The following is a 21,050-nucleotide window of genomic DNA, read 5'->3' on the forward strand; positions in this document are numbered from 1 at the left end:
ATAATTGGGTACAGTCATATATTTATAAAATTTATAATTTTAATTTGTAGGCGTTCTTTTAAAAGAAAGACACCTCTAATATTATCGAGTTTTTATAATTTTAAATAACGTCAAACATAAAATGACATCTTTCAAATCTCTATTTTGGGGCAAAGCGGAACATACGGTTGCAAGTTGCAGTACTTTGTTAGGGTCGTATGAAATGACACTATACTAAAATTATAACTAATTTCAATAATTAATTAAGAACTTTTTAATCTTGCATAGTATCATACACAAATTGCAACAAAAATTGTTGCAGTTTCTGTATGATACTATGCAAGATTAAAAAGTTCTTAGTTAATTACTGAAATTAGTTATAATTTTAGCATTTTGTCATACGACCCTTAGTCTAAAATCTAGTGATTAATTCCACATAAAGTTCCTAGCTTTAACACTGTAGATTAAATAGTCAAATAAATAAATATTTTTACAAATACTACTCTATTGAAAAGTGGAAACTTGAATATGGCCATTTGGAAAAAAAGATCTTTAAATGTAGGTTTTCTTTATATTTATATTCAATATGTCATACACAATTTGGCTTTTTTCTGGCGTTTTTTGACAACTGATCTAGCGGATTTCTCAATGCTCGTGTTGGCAACACTGATCAGGAATTTCTACTTTCTAGACGAGTACTTTAATGTTAATGACATTTCACGGCCGTGTATCATACGTTTTATTTCTGTGTTGTATTAAAAATTAAATTTTAATGTTTTATTTTACATAACCTGCCTGTATGTAGGTGTTAGCGTGGTTTCGATTCTTGTTTTATCGCATAGCTTTTGATTTAGCTTAGTGATGTAAAAACAAAAATAACAAATTTGACAGTTTGTCATCCCGTGCGTATTTTGTGATAATTTTCGTAAAAAATGGAAGAAATCGAGCTAAAATGTGCTGAAGCAACCAGGAAATTGGTGCCTACGAAGTCTTCTGCTCGTTATGAGAAGGAATACCAGCTCTTCAACGTGTGGAGAAAAACCTATAAGGTGGAAAACGGCCTGAATGAGAATATCCTTTTGACGTACTTCTTGGATATCTCCAAAAAGATGAATCCTGCGACAATGTGGGCAAAATATTCGATGCTCAAGTCTATGCTGATGGTAAAAGAAGGAGGTGATATTTCAAAATATCCAAAACTGGTGGCTCTCTTAAAAAGGCAAGCAGTTGGTCATCAGGCAAACAAATCAAAAGTTCATGAGAAGAAGTTAATAGATTTATGAAGGAAGCCCCATCAGAAGAGTATCTTTTGATGAAGGTAAACAAGTTTAACCTTTTCATTAGTTTTGAATTAAACAATGTGCATCTTAAATGATATATGTACTCAATGTCAATTAATTACAAAAAATACATTTCTCGGTTTCGTTAGTCGAAATTTCATCAATTTGACAATCAGTTTTAAACCATTTTCTCTATTATTGTTACAGGTAATCGCAATGATAGGCATTGCTGGTGGTTGTCGGCGAGAAGTTATACCATATGACCCAAAAAGACATTGAAGATTGTGGCACCAAACTAATTATAACCATTCCCATTTCTAAGATGAATACAAAACGGGTATTCACTGTATTGAGTGACGACAATGTAGGAATAAACTTTCTGGAAATATTCAGAGAATACGTTAAGCTCCGACCTAAAAATATGAAGGAAGATTTTCTTTTTTTGGGTTATAGAATAGGAACATGTGTTTCCAAAGAGCGGGCATACATACCATTGGGGGAGGGGGGCACCAAAAAAATTGCGGGATATTTGAAGTTGGAACACCCAGAAAAATATACGGGGCATTGTTTCCGCAGAACATCTGCCACTATTTTGGCGAATGCGGGAGCTGATTTATCAACACTGAAGCGTCATGGTGCATGGAGAAGCTCATCTGTTGCAAAACAATACATTGAAGATTCCTTAGAAAACAAAACAAAAGCAGCAAGGAAATTCACATTGCACAGTTATTGTTAATTATAATTATAATTAGTTTTTATAGGCTTGATTTTGTAGTTTTAAAGATAAAATCTTTTAAAAATGTGAATATTGTGTTTTTTTAAAGCAGTCCGGGAAGTAAAAATTTTCCGGACTCAGTACTGCAATGAGTTATTTCCGGGACTTAAATGAGTCCAGGAAATAACTCATTACAGTACAGTATGAAATAAAAAATATTACAAGTAAATAATTTTACTAAACCAATATTTGATTAATTCTTGTAATAGACATTTATTATACAACTTTAAATTTTTCGTTGTGTTGATATCCATAAAAAAAACTACCTACCTCTGATCACAACAAACTTTCAGACATTTTTTATTAAAAAAAAACAAAAAACAAAACATTAAATAAATATGTTTATAAGTTCGCCTTGTTTACCTATATACATTTTCACTCTGATTACAAAGATTCTGCACCCTCTTTTGCATATTTGTTTAGCATATTTCTCTCAACTTTGTATTTATAGTCTGAATTTTTAATGTAAGTTAATTTGAGGTATATAACGAGCGTTCAAATAAAAACGTGGTCGAAGTTGGCTCTGACACATTGGACGTAGGGAGTAGCTTATAGCGACCAACTTAACCTCATTTCTCAACGAGCTGTATAGCAGCTGTCAGTTTCAATAACGTTAATGTTAAATTAACTTAAACTATAACTTTATTTTAAAGAATAATCGTGATAACAATAACAAACAATTAAAGGAACTGCGGAAAGTGTCCCCCTCCTTGTTATAACAATAAATTAAAGCAAACGCTGAAAGTGTCCCCCTCCTTGTTCCAAGCACTTTTCACACCTGTTCCTCAAAGAATTAATCTTGTCTATAAGTCGAGCCTGCAGATGGTTTAAATCAGGAATAGGCAGTTCAAAAATAAGGTTTATAAGGTAAGGCCACAAAAAGAAATCACACGGCGTAATATCACATCGGTGGAAATTCATGTTCAGCATTTAGACTTATTAGTCGATTTTGGAAAACTTCCCTCAACATATTCATCGTCTCGCCTGCCGTATGTGCCCTTGCGCCATCTTGTTGAAAGTAAAAGTTTGTAATTTCGTTTTCTTCCAGCTGGTTAATAAAAGGAGCGATAATTTCTTCTCTATACCTTTGCGCAGTAAGAGTACCATTAAAAAAAATAGTCCATAAATCCTCCTTCGATTGAGAGCACACCAAACTCCAATTTTTTGAGCGTGTAGAGGGCCCTCGACAAAAAAGTTATCTGGTTTTTCAGAAGACCACATTCTCATATTCTGTGAGTTTACGTAACCACTTAAATGAAACCAGGCTTCATCAGAAAAAAAGGTGATATTATGAAGTTCACCGTAGTTGTTTAAAAACCATTCACAAAATACAGCCCGTCGCGGAAAATCAACTTCATGAAGTTCTTGCTGACAAGTTAAACGATAGGAGAACAAACGCAAATCTTTTTTTAACACTGTGTGGCAGGTACCGACTGATACTCCCACCATTTGTGATAAAACACGTACAGAAGTTCTTGGCGCATTTTCCATTATTTGTTGGACATTTTCTTTTAATTCTTCAGTCCGCTTTTTAGGTCGGCCGCTTCCTTCTTTTCTTCTTACACTGCCCGTTTCACGAAAAACATTAACACAATGCTGAACTGCACTGAAAAATTTTGTATTCAACAACGCCGGGAAATTGATTTTGAAATTCTATGAAACATTCCTCAATAGAATACTTCCGTATTCCATCAATCTTGCGTCCATTTCTAAAGTAGGACTCTATGATAAACACTTTTTGTTCTTGAGAAAACACCATTTTAAACGCTTTTTAAAACGAAAATATTCAAATTGATAGCGGCGATATAGCGCTTTGACAGATGACGTTTAAGTTCATTTGCTAAACGCTACGCCCTACGTCCAAATTTTCAGAACCAACTTGACCACGTTTTTATTTGAACGCTCGTTAGTAACAATTAGTGACAAAAATTTTTTTTTCAACCCCCGACCAAGGGTGATAAAATATAAAATATAGGGGTTTTTCATGATAACTCAAAAGGGGTAAGAGTTAGAAAAAAAAGTTTGTTATACAAGTTGTAGAGTATAAAATTCTACATAAAAATAGTCTATTCAGTTTTTCTTAAAATTAACAGAGTTAGGGAAACTAGAAGTTAAGGTATGATTTCAGAAATTAAAAAAATCATAAGCAGAAAAATAAATGATTTTTATAATTTTTTTTCAATCTACTCTAAAAAATGTAAACTATCTTTTCAGATATATATTTTTAAATTTTTAATAAAATAGTTATATCAATTTCACAAAGCGAATTTTTTACCTTTGTTGTAAAACAAAATTTCGAAAGCAACTTTTCATGTTATAAATAATCAATTGAATGGCATAGAAAAAAATAGTTTGTGTTAAATCATAAAAATTAATGGCAAAAAAATTGAAATTAAATACTTTTTTTTATTAAAAATTAAAAAATATATCTACTTCTCTGAAAAGAAAGTTTACACTTTTTAGAGGATTGAAAAAAAAAATTATAAAATTCATTCATTTTTGTTGATTTTTTTAAATATCTGAAATCATCTCTTAACTTCTAGCCACCCTAACTGTTAATTTTAACAGTACAAGAAAAAGTCAATAGACCATTTTTATGTAGAATTTTATGTTCTACCACTTTTATAAGAAACTTTTTTTCTAGCTCTTACCCCTTTGGAGTTATCTTGAAAAACCCCTGTATTTTATCTTTTTCCACCCCTGGTCGGGAGTTGAAAAAAAAATTACTGTCGCTTATTGTTAGTATATACCTCAAACTAACTTATATAAAAAATTCAGGTAAGTTGAAATTTTGATATTTCAGCTTATCTTGACCACCCACAGATAATAGAATCTTGACATAAGATAAATTGCAAAAATGAGAAAAATCTTGTGCATCATTGGTTATATAAGCTAGCTACACTTGTTATATAAAGTAAATATACTCGATGATATCATGTTTGGTTAAAAAAAAAAAATAGTATTCAATATTTTTAGGAAGCCCTAATATAAACATTCTCCGTTGTAGGAACTTTCATTCCAACTCTCATACAACACATCTGTGCACATTCATCTTTTAGCAATATTACACAATACATAAATACAGATATAGGTAAGTACTAATTAGGACAAATAAGAACTAGTGCAACACGAAGTTAGTAACTGTTTTTCATTTCACTCAATACCACCAGCATTTATTCTTCTGGTATGGATCATTCTTCAATTTCAGAATCAGATGAAAATTTCTATGATTGATTTGGTTTAATAAGTATATATAGAACATGTAAACCTGATTTTCATTCCTTTGCAGCTAATTCATTATCCTTGCGCATCATAAATATACCTTTAAAATCTTTTTTGAAAAATGCTTACTGCAAAGTTTGATCATTTTTGACCAAATTTTGAACAGTATTCGAGAGATGAAAGTTATAAACATATCCAGAATTGAAAGAGGAAGACCAGAGTTTTTCCCTTTTTTTACTGAGACCATCAATTCTGTCAAAACTGGCCATGTCGAAAATTTGAAAAATGAACCAAAAAATTTTGAGAAAATCTGACATGATCTCTAGCAAACTCTAGAGCCCGGGACAGACGCTCCGTTATGCACACCAACTTACTTGCACAAACTTAAATTGTATGGCAAGACTAAATCGTCATTTGACCTCTAACTATTCAGTTTTGTTGCATCAATTTGCATTCAGTTATAAAAATCAATATGGCTGATGAGCTGTTATTGTGTGTGACTACTCTTGCCGTTGTAGCAAGAAAAAAGAAAATAAATACAGGAAAACATTCCAAGACCATAGACTTGGGTTATACACATCTTCTGCATCCATGCCAGAGTGCAATTTCCTAATTTTCGTACTCTTTTTGAAAACAAGTGCGCAATGAATTGATTCTTTTTATTACCGCATCTTTATTGGCTGAGGGATCTACCTTTTTTAACTTTTCTATTAGTATCTCATACACAGCATTTTTTTTGTCTCTCTGAATACTCTTTGGATTTTACCAATTAAAGGCATGGATTTTCCTTGTATAGAAGAAGACTACATATAAGTTGCAAGAACCACAAGACATTACAACTAGCCATTAGACAAGTCTGTACACACAGCAAAAATATCTGGCAGGTTTGATTTCACTCAAGTCCAACAATTGTCTGTACAGATTAAATAAGTCTGCCAACTTATCAGCACTAACGCAACGATAAATCGTACAACTTAAGTTTGCACAAGCAAATTGATGTGCATGACGAAACATCTATCCCATGCTTAAGGCTTTTTTGTTTCTTGAGATTTTCCATGAAAACCCTCTGTTTTCAAGTAAAACCATTGTAAAATCAGCCACCATTTTGACTCATCAAGTGACTAAATCCACGTCATGGATTATTTAAGTTGAGTAATTTTATGCAACGTTTACATTGGTTTAAGGCATGTACCTTAGGGATAAAGTCTTCAAAACACAGTATAAAGATTGGAAATTGTAAAAAAATTGCTGTTTGGATTAGAAGTTTGGCGGGCTGAATTTTTTTTTTTAAATTCTATGGGCACCATCTGAAAGAGCATTTCAAAAAACGTAGTCTAGTAGAATTGATTTGATTCTTTGCCTGGGAGCAATGGTGCCCTTAGATTAAAGATACCTACCTCGAAAATCCGATTTTGAGCATTAATGTGTTAACCGAGACACAAAGCCCCTAACGACTAATACATTTCAGACACCCTTATTTGACTATTGACAACAAACTTTTTTTTTAAATCAAATTGTACTTTGTGCACAATGTAATTATGAAACCACTGAAGATTTAATATTGTTTTAATTTCTTACTTATATACAAGTAATTATTACATTGAGACATTTTATTAAAAGAAATAGATGTTCTTATTTCATAAAAGAAAGATTGGACAAAACAAAAACGATGTAAGGTGAAATGCGAATTTAATGATTTAAATACAATATATCAGATAAAGGAATATATAATTCAACATTAACAATTATTATTTAAAACTAAATCTTTAATCTCAGGTCATTGGAGGTGCTTCACTAAAATAGGGTGCAGATGATTTGACTAGTAAGGTGTGACAAACATCACAAACCTTTGATGGACGACTATTAGGACCAGACAATACTGTCCGAGAAAGACAGGGCTGACAGAATATTTGACCACAATGTCTACAATGCTGCTTACGTTTTGAAGAGGAAAAACCAGAGTGACATGTTGGGCACTCTTCAACATCTTCTTCATGTTGCCATCGAACCTGAGTATCAGATTCCCGAATTTTTTCTAATTGTACCTACACATAGTTATAAAAATAAATGCAATGTAATAACAAAATACTTAGTTATGTAATTAGTGCAAAAATAAATGTTTTTAGCATTTGACGTAAGCCAATAAAGTTCGAAAATCATGAGTTTTGCATGACTACAATATTTTTTCTGCAATACTCTTTTAGTGTGACATAACATATTTAGGCAACACGCAACAAATTGTCATAGTTGAAATTGTACAGACCGAATCTGACCCTTGTGTACTATTTACATAGATATTATAAAAATTAACTTCAAATTAACTTATTTCTACAAGGATTTGGAAGTATTTAAAAACAACCAACACATGTTTCGTAAAATAGATAGACTAATGTGTTTAAAACTTACAAAAAACAATATAAAAGAATATTCCTAAATTTAAATAAAGTAAAAATTTAACATTAGCCTTGTTATATTCCCAATGCTCATGCTCGGAATGAATAGCCTTATACGCAGGTGAGATCTTGTCTATATGTTATCGCTGTCATCATTAGCGTATTTTCTCTTGTTTTGTTTAATCTTGGCATTTTCTAGTTCTACTAAGTGTTTTTATTGTTTTTCTTGATGTTGTACTGTGTCAGTGTGTTTATCAAGTGTTTTTTCTTCAAGTGGTTTATTATACAGGTTCGGAAAGTACCGATGGTCCATCTGCCGTTACATGAGAGCGATAAAGTAAGACATAGAAATCCATGCGATAGAGAAGGATGGCTATAATGAAGGCGTTTCATAGTCACCGCCCGTTTGGCCCTTCCACAAATAAGATCCACTTCTTATTTGACGAAGGGCGAAATGGGCGGTGACTATTAGACGCCTTCATTATAGCCATCTTTCTCTATCGCACGGATTTCTATGACTTACTTTATCGCTCTCACGTAACGGCAGATGGACCATCGGTACTTTCCGACCCTGTAGACGTGCTCTTAACCACAACCAAACCTTTCTTGAATGATATCCTGTTGCGAGGCTATTTCGCTTACATGAAATTAACTTTAATGTGCATGTTCAGTAACAGATTGCCAGAATATCGCGATATTTAAGGTAATGTCAAAGAAGCAATTTTTTTGGCACTTATGTCCAAAGTACATAAGGTCGAAAATCGATATAGTAAAAATATTGAGAAATTCTTCATGACAATGTGCACTAGGGGGTTGCCCATTATTTGGCATATGTGATGTCACTACTAAAAAGGTCGATTGTTTTGTAACATGTTTGATGCCAATGGATGCTTATAAACTACTGCAGTATCTCGAGCATAGACGTAACGGTTTGTTCGTTGTTAATGAATCAGTAATATTGGTGACGATAAGATTTAAAGATTTTTATTTGGCAGTACCATTCGTGCAATGTTGGTTGCCTACGCTCGGCAGTCACGTGGCTTGTAATCATTTATGAAGGCTCTGTACAACTTCTGTACTACGAATACGTTAATCCAAAATCATTGTAGTCAGAATTGGTTTAGTTTCTCGATAATATGAAAAATTGTAAATCTAAGTGCTCTGTTCCAAAACTATCCAGATGAATGAACGTTTAAAAAAGACCTTATCAACAGGTTATCTTAAGTATTTTCTTTTTTAAGTTTTCATTAACAAACTGTAGAAGCTTGACAGTTGATTTATAGGCTGTTTGTATTATTACTAACCTGTAAGCTTTGGGACAACCTTACGAAATCTTTTTGAACAGTTTCAGTGGTGTCTAATTCTTGCTGGAGTGAACACACCCTCGTTTTCAATTCACTATTCTGCTTCTCCAATGTTTTCTGAAAATAGTAAAACAAATAATGTATTTTAAAAATTCCATATGTTTTAAGAATTTTAAACAATATATTACTCTCCGAGAAAATATACTTTTAATCTTGAGGAAAGTAGAAAGCTATAGATTTTTTCTGTTTGGTTTTGAATTTCAAAGAAATTTGTAACTAATAATTTACAAAAAAAATGATGAAACAATTACCGAAGAGTATGAAAAGTAGTTAATTTCTATTAATTCTTGAGAAAAAATAGGAAGCACAAAATTATACTGAAAATGTATCGGAAAGTTTTCTTAAGAAATTAGATATAATTTGTTTTTTCCTGGAATAAAAATGATAAGTAAAGCTGTCATAATTGGCCGTGCACCAATGGGGTGCGGATCGTCAACAAAATAAAGTGAACAATGATTATAACATTTATCATTGTAAAACACGTAAATTGTTTTACACATCTTTGACTAATGATGTAATATTTCCATAATTAAATAATCTACTTCCAAGATGATCCGACATAGTAATTTCCACTCGGGGTTGTATGGATGTACGGTTGTTGTGTGGATGTTTCATTATTAACTATATCAAATGGTAGGCTACATGCAATCAGTATGAAGATACAAACATAAATTGAGTCAGAAGGTTTACGCGTTTTTTTATATGTGTGTAATTTTTTTTTTTTGTAGTCAGTATAGTATAAATTGTTTGCTGACTTTTAGCTATGCTCGATATAATTACATACAATTATTCATTAAAAGACAACTAAAATCGTAAAAGAAATTGTTCACATCATGTTAATATACTGTTGTCTTTGTTATCGTGTGGATGTTGCATAATTAATTCCTATCTGTTGGTGTTTATGGTGGTGTATTGCAAACAATGTTCTGTGGCTCAGTTCTGACAGCACTACTGATAAGTAACATTTATTTATAGTACCTAGCCTTATATAAATTGAAATGTCAGTATGTGTAAAACCAGACATATTTGAAATATATGGATATTAATTTATTTTCATCGAGGTCAAAAAATTTATGGAATACAAAATTATATATGTGCATAAAAACATTTTCATGACAGTTTTTTACTTACAATTGTTTCATTCAGTTCTTCCAGTTTTTCATTTTGTTCCCGAAGCACCTGCTGATTGGCCTTTTCTGAATGTAATAATTTCTCTTGATTTATTATAAATCGTTTCTTTTCCTTCTCTAACTGATCAATATATTTCCTAAAGTAAAAAAGTTGATACAGCTTAAGAAAATGCACAAATTTTAAGAGGATATTCAAGCAAATATATGCAAAAGAGTTTATATAAACCATGATTTAGAAATGTACTGTTTCCAAGATGTGTATTGCAGTGGCGGCTTATCGGGTGACGCAAATGACACATCGCTTCACCTAAAATTTCCGTTTGGTTGTGCAATTTAAAATTATTTTTAATTTTATGTAAATTTTATAATTTATGTATAATTCTATATTGAAAATGTATTGTGTGTGTTTGTTTAATACGCACAAATAAACAGAATAGTTGCGCGGTAAACGCCTTCTATAGAAACATTGCCTTCATTGAGCTCGAACATCAACCTCGGACCGTACAACGTATAGTATACGCAAGTGACGCAGATTGAAATTAGTTGTACTCTGCTTCTCTTCGTAGCGTTGTTTACGGCGGTTGTCATGACAACAAAGTACGGCATGGGGGAACGAGTGACGCAGAAATAGAAGCAGCATCCAGCCCAACATCGCCCATCGCCTGCCTGCCAGTAGTGCCACTAGTGCCAGTGCCTTTAACAGTTTATACGATACGTGTCGCCCAATGCACGATTATAATGGTTCTTTGTTAATATTTGTTTTGTATAATAATTGTAAAAATGTTTCCTATGTATGATCCAGCATGTATTTTATTGAAAATGCCATTTTCCAGATGGAAAATTGAGGACAAAAAGGATTTCTTATATTGCGAGAGACCTGTGCTTTATTTTCTCGATATGGAAAAAAGGGGAAGTCAAAAGACAACGTGTACGTTCGAAAGTTTCGGAATGAATGGTATTCGGAGTGTAAGTGGTTGTGTGGAAGTGTTCATTTAAAAAAAACTTTTTTGTACGTCATGTTTAATTGTGGGTGTAAAGTCCGGCGTGTGGAATAAGGGGAGATTTAACAATTTTGGGAGTCACGTGAGGCTGTCGTAACAACAAAGCTTCTTTGGAACATACATGTACGGTGTGCGTTAATGTTCGCAGAAGTCCACAAGCCAAACTATTTTATAAAATCTAAATGAAAATCCTTCTCACAAACGTCAGTTTTTCGGTAATATTACAAATGCAATTAAAAATTTCCAGATTCATTTAAAGCTGTTTGACCTTGAAAATATGAAAATTTTCACCAGCGGCGCTTTTTTTTTTCTTTTTAGTCAATGAATGAATATGCTTCACCTATTCTCAATGTCACGAGCCACCATTGGTGTATTGTCAAATTTTTTCAATCTATTATTTTTTAAATATTTCAGCTTCACAAAATTTGATATACGAGGGTGGTCCCAGAAGTACCCGGCCTGACCTAGAGATGGCGGTAGTTGTTTGAAAAATATCACTGTATTAGGAAGTACACAATCTATAAAGCATATGTTTCAAGTTTGAAGACGCCATGTTGTTTAGTATTTGTTTGACAGCCATCAATAGTGAACGTTTTCAGTGAATTTGTGAAAATAGAGACAAATTCACCAGCTCACACATCCGTTATTGCAATGACCAAAATTAATGAATTAAAGTTTGAATTGCTACATCATGCACCCTATTCGCCAGATTTAGCCGGATTATTTTCTGTCCCTAAACTTGAAAAAATGGCTCAGTGGTCAAAGATTTTCCAACGATAAAGAAGTGATGTCGGCAGTTAATGGCTATTTTGAGGAGCAAGACAGTTCTTATTATAAAAAGGGTATCGAACTTATTGAACATCGCTGAGAAAAGTATATAGAGCTGAAAGGAGATTATGTTGAAAACTAAATATATTTTTTTCCAAAATTTTTGTGTTTTCTTTGTTGGGTCGGGTACTTCTGGGACCACCTTCGTAGTCATACTTACATTTACTATTTACAAAGCTGAGGTAGTAAATTCCGCATTTCAATTATCAGTGCCATAGATATAGGGGCAACTCCTTTTGCAAAATGTAACTATGCCTACGATTTTTTTATAATATGCAATTTACTTCAAAGTCTACGAATACATGAACATTTAATAAGAATAATTAATTTGTAAATGCTTTGCATTAACACAGTGGCGGCTCATCGTATGAAGAAACTGAGGCTGGGCCTCACTGTAAAATTTGGCTCTCACACCATATATTTTAATACCTACTATTCTACTATTAACCTAAATAAACAGTTAAGTAAACTAATTTCCAATTACCTATTACATTTGTTAAGTCAAAATAACAGTATAAAATAATTGTTTGAATATTAAATATCTCACCACACGCCGTTTCCATCGGCACTAGTCTCCACCTGGTGGGGCCCATCACAGTGAGGCCAGAATTTCTTTGCTTGTAGGCGCATCACACTTGCCTACAATATACTACAGTTCCCCCTCCACGCGAGGCAGTTAAAATAACATGATTTATGGGGGAATTCAGGCCCGCTTAAAGTGGCTTGTAGTTTCAGTTCGCGGTTAATGTATGCGCCGCATAGTATGCAGGTAGTGTCTGATATCAGTGTGAAGGATAATACAAAGTAAGACTAAATTTAACGTAATTTAGTAGATACCTATTATATTATCAATATAGGTAGGTAATACTGAATCGCTCTCATGATATTTTTTATCTCTTGAAACGCCTCTTTCAAGATGTGATGACGTAAACTACTGCTCTAAACAGATTTAAAAACCACTAATACAATTTTTAAAGTTCTGATATTATTATTAATATAATTTTTTAATTTACAGTTATAGTAAGGCTATTGGCGAAGATCTCCATAATAAAAAATTACGTGGAAATTTATTCCTATTTATTAGTTGGGAGCGGATTAATAAAATAGTTTTCCATAATATTATAAATGCAACTAAAAATTTCCAATGCATTTAGTCATTTGACCTTGAAAATTAAAAAATTTTTTTATTCTTTCTTCCGCCTAGTAGAAAAAGCCATGGGCCTCACCTATTCACAATGTCACGATCCGCCACTCCATTAACAGCATGCACAAACATTTCAAAACCAATTATAAACATAGATTTTACGCTTCATGAAAGTGAAGGTGTCAAAGTGCATATGGTTTCATCTTAAATTTTAGAAAAAAATTATAGACTTAATTTGAATTCCTATACAAATTTGTGATTATGGATTGCTTGATCCGATTTTAACAGGGTATATTAACTATGTGCAATTAAGTCATGTTCTATAACCGCAATAAGAAAACTAAGAACATAACGTTCATGATTAAACTATCTATTAATATTAATAATTAAAAATGAAACTGATTTTTGTACTTTTTCTTTTCTTTCAGTTTTTTTCTCTCCTTTTCAAATTTAAAATTTTTATTCAATATGTTATATTATCTCACATGGCAATTTATTTACATTTATTTGTTAAACGTAACTTTATTACTTCCTGATTGTAACTTTTGGTTGTCGGAGGGTTAGAAATGCGTATTATAGGGATGAATAACAACTACATACATTTTTCGCATTTAAACATACATTCATTATGTGCTAAATTTTCTTTTATTTCAGAATTTGTTTTAAGCGAATCTTATGATATAGTGGGGCTATCAGAAACATGGCTTGACTCAGCGATACCTGACTATGGATTAACTATTCCGAGTTACAAAATCATACGAAGTGATAGAGGCAGTAAGGGAGGTGGTGTTGCTTTTTATGTCAAAGCGTCTGTCAAGACTAAAGTAATAAAAATTCCAGAAAATAATTTTGTAGAGCAATTGTGGATATCATCCAAAATATCAGGTAAGAGCGTCTGTTTCAGAACAGTATATAGGCCGCCACATAATAATTTGCAGTCGTGTCTAGAAGAGATTGAAAATGTCATAGTTCCTGTACTTCCAGTTTATGATTATGTTTTTATTGGAGGTGACTTTAATATTAACATGCTTGAAAATCACACATTAATGTCTAGTTTTCTAAATAAATATAATCTGTCACAAATTATCTCTGAACCGACACATATAGGTATAATTGTTAATAACACTGATCTAATTTCTGACTCTCATGTAATAAAAATATCAGGTATTTCCGACCACTCACTTGTGACACATAAAATTAAACTGAAAAAGGACAAGAAAAAACCAACATTACGTACTTATAGAGATTTTTCCAATTTCTCATACAATAACTTTCTTACTGATTTATTAAGTAGTAACTGGGATGATATTTACTCTTTTAATTCAGCCAATGAAATGATTTTCTTCATAAATAGTCAATGCAACAGCCTGCTTGACAAACATGCTCCTTATAGAACATCCAGATTCACTAAACCACCTGCTCCATGACTTAACAAGTAGTTTAAAAAAAATCATGAAACTTAGAGATAGAGCTCTAATTAAATATAAACAAAATAAACCTGAACAAAATTGGACAGAGTATAAAGAAATGCGTAATTTTGTAAACAGATCTGTTAAGGTTGAAAAAAGGCATATCTGCAGCATAAATTTAAGACTGATCCAAAAAGTTTTTGGGCCTCAATGAAACATTTAAATCTTAAAAATAAAAACTTACTATGTCCCTTTGAAGATGTAAATACAATTAATAAATTTTTCATAAATATTATACCAAATCTATCGGATAATTTAGATCCTAATATAAAAAATTTTCTAGATAAGTATAAAACAAGACACACCAATGTCATTGAGTGTTTCGAATTTAGTCAAGTGGACAGTGTAAGGGTGAATACTATTATAAGTAAGCTACAGTCTAACGCTAAAGGCGTAGACGGTATGAATGTAAAAATGTTAGAGCTATTTTTTCCGCATATATCTGATTATTTTACTTTCACAATTAACAAATGTTTGTCTTCTGGTGAATTTCCTGATATCTGGAAGGATGCTAATATACATTCTATACCTAAAACTTGCAGTTCATCGGATTTAGTTGACTTTAGACCAATCAGCATACTACCAATTCTGTCTAAGGTTTTAGAAAAAATTATATTTGAGCAATTTAATAATTTTCTTACAAAGAATAAACTGGTACCTTCCCATCAATCTGGGTTTCGGGAGCATCACAGCACTGAAACAGCTCTTCTAGATGTTACTGACAACATATTTAAATCGAATGATAACAATTATAATACATGTATAATTCTGCTTGACCAAAGTAAAGCATTTGATACCTTAGACCAGCAGTTGGCAACTGGCGAACCGCGGTTCAGATTCGGACCGCGAAAGGTAAAAAACTGGACCGACAAAAATTTTTTTAAAGTATAATTACTCAAATTATTTAAAAAAATATTTTTCTATAGATAACAATACATTTGAGTGCCACCCTTACCATTTTTTAATGGGTAGTAGTTTAAAAAAACTGACTCAAGACCGCAAATGTAATTTCTCCCGTTGATTTTTGAATACAAATGTGCCTATCTATTGTATTTCATATTATTTTGTGAGTGCAAATTAAAACAAAAAATGTGTAAGAAATTTGATTTTTTTTCTGGACCTCATTAAAATTTTTCTAAAGTATTCGGACTCCACCTAAAATTACTTGCCGACCCCTGCCTTAGACCATAATTTACTTATCCAAAAACTTAAACACTTTGGCGCCGGTAATGTACCAACCTTATTTTTCAAAAATTACTTATGTGACAGGCGTCAACGAGTAGTATGCTCTGGTCAATACTCTGATTTCAAAATTATTCGGAAAGGAGTACCCCAGGGAAGCATTTTAGGTCCTCCTTTATTCTCTATTTATACTGCGGATTTGGATACCTATTTAGCAGTGGCGGCTCGTGACGTTGAGAATAGGTGAAGCATATTCACTGATTGACTAAAATGAAAAAAAAAGCGCCGCTGGCAAAAAATTTTCAAATTTTCAAGGTCAAACGGCTTTAAATGAATCTGTAAATTTTTGTTGCATTTGCAATATTACCGAAAAATTGACGTTCATGAGAAGGATTTTCATTTAGATTTTATAAAAAATAGAAATATTAGTTCGGCTTGTGGACTTCTGCGAACATTAACGCACACCGTACATGTATGTTCCAAAGAAGCTTTGTGGTTACGACAATCTCGAGTGACATTCCCAAAATTGTTTAATCCCTTCTTATTCCATACGCCCGACTGTATAGGCTATTGAATATAGGATTTTATAAGGAACTATGACATTCAAGATATGAATCATTCAAATGGTACTTTTAAATGAAAAAACCGTGTAGTGCTATTAAATTAGAGGGTGGAAATTGGAGATAGGGGTGAAAATGCACCCCTTTCAGTTTTTTAATTGTAACTCGAAAACGAAGCAAAATTTTGGTAAGTATAGTTCATAAGAAAAATTATTTAGAGAATTGAATTTCCCATCGAAATGGCTTATTTAAAAATTTTCTTCAAAATAAGTGGTTGTAAAGTATTTTTGGATGAAAACTGACTGATATATGGCCGCTCAATTAGAAAATTTTTCGATTTTCGTCGTGTTTACCCTTATACATTTTAATTCCCATTTTTTGCAAAAACGGAAGGAAATACAACGTTCAAGGATTTTCATCACGATTTGTTCAAAGTAAAAATGAAAAAACCGCAGGGTGCTATTAAATTAGAGGGTTGAAATTGAAGACAGGGGTGTAAATGTACTTTTGCAGTTTTTTAAATATAGCACGAAAACGAAGCAAAATTTCGGTATTTAATTTTTAATGACCCGAACAAGTCATGTGATGAAAATCCTTGAACGTCTATTTCCTTCCTTTTTTGCAAAAATGAGAATTAAAACGTATGAGGGTAAACGCGAAGAAAATCGAAAAATTGGCTAAGTTTGAGTGGCCATATATCAGTCAATTTTCATCCAAAAATACTTTACAACCTCTTGTTTTGAAGAAAATTTTATCTACTTTTTTTTCTATGAAGCAATGCCTATACCTATCTTTACTCAAAAAAAATTAGAGGCAAAAAAGTAAAAAAAAATCAGAAAATCAAATTTTTTGCTTTTTTTTAAATAAGCTATTTCCAAGGGAAATTCAATTCTCTAAATAATTTTTCCTATGAACTATAGCGAAATTTTGCTTCGTTTGTGAGCTGCAATAGGCACATTCAGTGATATATAATTTTAAACTTTTTCTTTCATTTTCTGATAGTACTTAACCACCTAAATATATCTTAAAAAAGTGTATAAATAGAGAGTGTATAAGAGATATACATCAAGTTTTGTTGAAATGCATTTTTCACACAACATATTTATTATAAACATAGAATGACTTGGAATACCTAAATACATTTTCGGATTTTTCTCAATGACGTAAATGGTTCGCTTTTCTACATTTTCTTTTACGTTCCATTTTCATACAAATGTATCCAACGTACTAGACTCGGTACTTGTGGATGTATGCGACGACGTGTATGTGCCAGTAGTACTTTGACTAATATTTGAAACAACTCAGAACCACCCTCGTTTTTCTTTGGTTGCCCGTCTAGGGGGTTGTGAAATATTATTATTGCCATGTATTTCGAAATTTTTGTGGACGGGAATGTTTAGATGGGGTAGAAATTTTTTTTTCGGCATAAATTTGAAAAGTGCTCTAAATGTTTAAATAATAATATCCTAGACGGGCAACCAAAGAAAAACGAGGGTGGTTCTGAGTTGCTTATAGGTCCCTCTCGCCGACGTATTTCGAAATTTTTGTGAACGGGTACGTTTAGATGGGGTAGAAATTTTTTTTTCGGCATAAATTTTAAAATTCTGCTCTAAATGTTCAAATAATAATATTTACAACCCCCTAGATGGGCAACCAAAGAAAAACGAGAGTGGTTCTTAACTGCTTATAGCATAACGTTTTTCAAATTTTTTGTGAACACGAATAATTAGATGGGGTAGAATTTTTTTCCGGCATAAAGTTGAAAATTGTGCTCTAAATGTTCAAATAATAATATTTTACAACTCCCTAGATGTGCAACCAAAGAAAAACGAAGGTGGTTTTGAGTTGCATACCGTGGCTGGGAAAACCGTAGATAACATCACACAAACTTTTCATTTTTCGGTAATGAAATAAATATTTTATTCGGAGTCGATCCTGCAGGTACTTTTGCAGCCTGGAACTATACAATATTTGTACAATCCTCGGTTTCGACCCATTTAGACATAAAAACAATGATTAACGAAACTGCAAAGCGAACCACACACCGTATGTATCAACACAGAATGGGATGAGAGCGAGCGCGAGCGGAATGCTCTGCCAGTCGCCCGTACTGGTATTATGACGTCAGGCAATGGTTGCTCAACGTTTTTCCACGCTCTGTTTTCATTAATTTATTTCACACATTTCTCGTTGAAACAAAAAATTGATTTTTGGCATACTAACTAATTAAAGGGTACTTTTGGAATATGCAAAAAATGAAATGAATAATGCGATTGATAGAATTAATGCTGATTTAAAGTCAATAAGGGTTTTTTGGCGAGAAAACCGCTAACTCGGTTAACTATAGTTTGTTGCGGTTTGACGTTTCGGCAAGAAATGTAGTTAACCCGGTTTGGCAAGAAATGTAGTTAACCCGGTTTGGCAGAGTTTGCCAAACCATCAAACCGGATTTGTGGGTTGGTTTGGATCTTAAGTTAATATTTCTATCTTTGTTTATTTATTTTCTGTTTTGTACCATTGTACCTAGCCACTACTTCGTTTTTTAGAGGTTTGGATAGGTATAAGTTGAAAATAAAAAAAATTGGTAAAGGATTCACTATGCAAAAAATACAAAGTAATATTTAAAATTGATAATAAAAAAATAGTAATCGAGGATCCAAATAACTTTAATCGTTTATAAGATGGTAGATATGCATTTTCTATATTGTAATGTATAGATCTTTATTAACTTCCTTTTAGACGATACATTTGCGTTGGAATAGATAATATTTGTGAACAAGGTAAACCCATTTTGATTTAATAACCATCCATACATTAACGTTCTTTCATGGATGTGCATTTCAAATTAGGAATAACAACTATAGTATATAAGAAATAATCAAACAACTTGAGCTACGAGCACTATCATAGATTATAGATTACGATTTTATTATTGATTAGATATCCAAACCAAAAGAATTTTTGCGAGTTCTGTCAAATGTTAACTCAAACTCTTAACACAATCAAACTCGAGCTAACCGGGTTTGATGTGGTTTGGCTCGCCAAAAAACCCTTAATGTCTAATTTTTGTATTGTTCATAAATTCATTCTTAATGAAACAAAGACAGTTACTTTTATTTGGTAAACAGAGACAAAAAATTAGAGTGCAACGTGATTTTCAGATATTTTTAAATGGTAAAATAATAAAACCTCAAGATTGTAAAAACCTGGGCGTATATCCAGACGTTAACTTAAGGTTTCAGAGTCATGTTAACTATTTGGTTAAAAAGTCTTATGGGAAATTGAAGTTACTTTATATGCATAAAGACTCTCTTTGCAAAGAAATTAAATTAAAATTATGTGAAACCTTAGTTATGTCGTCATTAAGTTATTGTGTCTACTGGTCTTGGTTATTACATTCTGACAAATATTCTCTACAGAAAGTACAAAACAATTGTTTAAGGTATTCATTCGGTTTGAAAAAATTCGACCATGTAATTGTAACACCATGTTATCAAGAGTCTCAATGGCTCAAATTAAGCGAACAGTATGATCTACGTTTGTTCTCCCTGATTTATAAAGTTAATGAAAACAAATCTCCTGCATATTTACATGACAAGCTTGTGAAACGTAATGTTATTCATGGTCGCACCACAAGATTCCGGAATCTGCATACTATCCCGAGGCATCATTATGCCGAGTATGGAAAATCTTTTTCCTACAATGCCGCAAAGCTGTATAATAGAATCGATATTAATATTAAAAATACCTCCACTGCATCATCTTTTCGCAAACATCTAAAAAAATTTCGATATACTATTTATTTCCAATTACTTATTTTTCTGGTGGTTACGTGGAAGAGCGAGTAAAATCGAACGGCGCCACCAGGTTGCCTAAATCTTTGTTATAAATATGTATATTATTATTACATATTATTATTATTATTATTATTATTACTATTATTATAAATTTGCTAAGTACTTTCATCATCTTTTAAGCAAATTTATGATTTGATAAAATTTTGTCATAAATTCAAATTTTACCTTAAAGTTTTTATCTCTTGGTCCAAAGTTTCTTCAATGCCCTTTCTTTCATGTTGATCATTAGTTATTTGATCCCTTAAAAGCATGATGTCTGATTGCAGATTATTCACTTTCTCTTCTGCAGCCTCTTTTCCAATTTTTGCTATTATTAGTTCTTGATGATTTTTTAGAACTACCTCATGTAATTCCTAAAACACAATTTTTTACAATGTGTTTATCATATTTTTATATATTTATAATTTACAAAAATGATTACATTTTATATTTTCTAATATTAATTTTTTAATTACCTACATTTTAGGTAAAATAAATTATACAAAAAATTAAGTATGTAATTTTAGCAAACCATACATAGCAAAGTACAATTTGCACAGATTGTTCTGACTCACAGATTTCTATTCTACTTAAAATAGCCCTGCTAAAAAAAAAAAATTAAAAATATATATGGCGCAGTCCATCTATCCGTTATATAAAGATCCTGATGACTAGTTAAGAAAAATGTATACATCTCAAATGATTACAAATAGTCCAATTAACTAAGCCTTTAAATCGAAATTTTGCCAACTTGGCTGAATTTTTGATATGAGTTAGTTTAAGGTATATTATAACAATAAGTGAGAGTAATTTTTTGTTCAACCCCCGGCCAAGGGTGGAAAAAGATAAAACAAAGGGCTTTTTCAAGATAACTCAAAAAGGGTAAG

At 32.1% G+C, this 21,050-nt stretch overlaps 1 protein-coding gene across 1 annotated transcript in view; it reads right to left on the reverse strand.

Moving 5' to 3' along the window:
- Positions 1 to 6,938: 6,938 nt before the first annotated feature.
- Positions 6,939 to 21,050, reverse strand: part of LOC108916459 (rab GTPase-binding effector protein 1) — a gene marked incomplete at its 5' end in the record, with an annotated part of 15,493 nt that continues 1,381 nt past the window's right edge. The window contains 4 exons of the mRNA XM_018722717.2: positions 6,939 to 7,301; positions 8,954 to 9,070; positions 10,145 to 10,280; positions 20,350 to 20,537. Of these exons, the coding sequence (XP_018578233.1) occupies positions 7,029 to 7,301; positions 8,954 to 9,070; positions 10,145 to 10,280; positions 20,350 to 20,537 (714 nt within the window). The remainder of the gene's footprint in view (positions 7,302 to 8,953; positions 9,071 to 10,144; positions 10,281 to 20,349; positions 20,538 to 21,050) is intronic.

This window comes from Anoplophora glabripennis, unplaced genomic scaffold (assembly GCF_000390285.2).
Source record: "Anoplophora glabripennis isolate ALB-LARVAE unplaced genomic scaffold, Agla_2.0 scaffold1965, whole genome shotgun sequence".
Lineage (NCBI taxonomy): Eukaryota > Metazoa > Arthropoda > Insecta > Coleoptera > Cerambycidae > Anoplophora > Anoplophora glabripennis.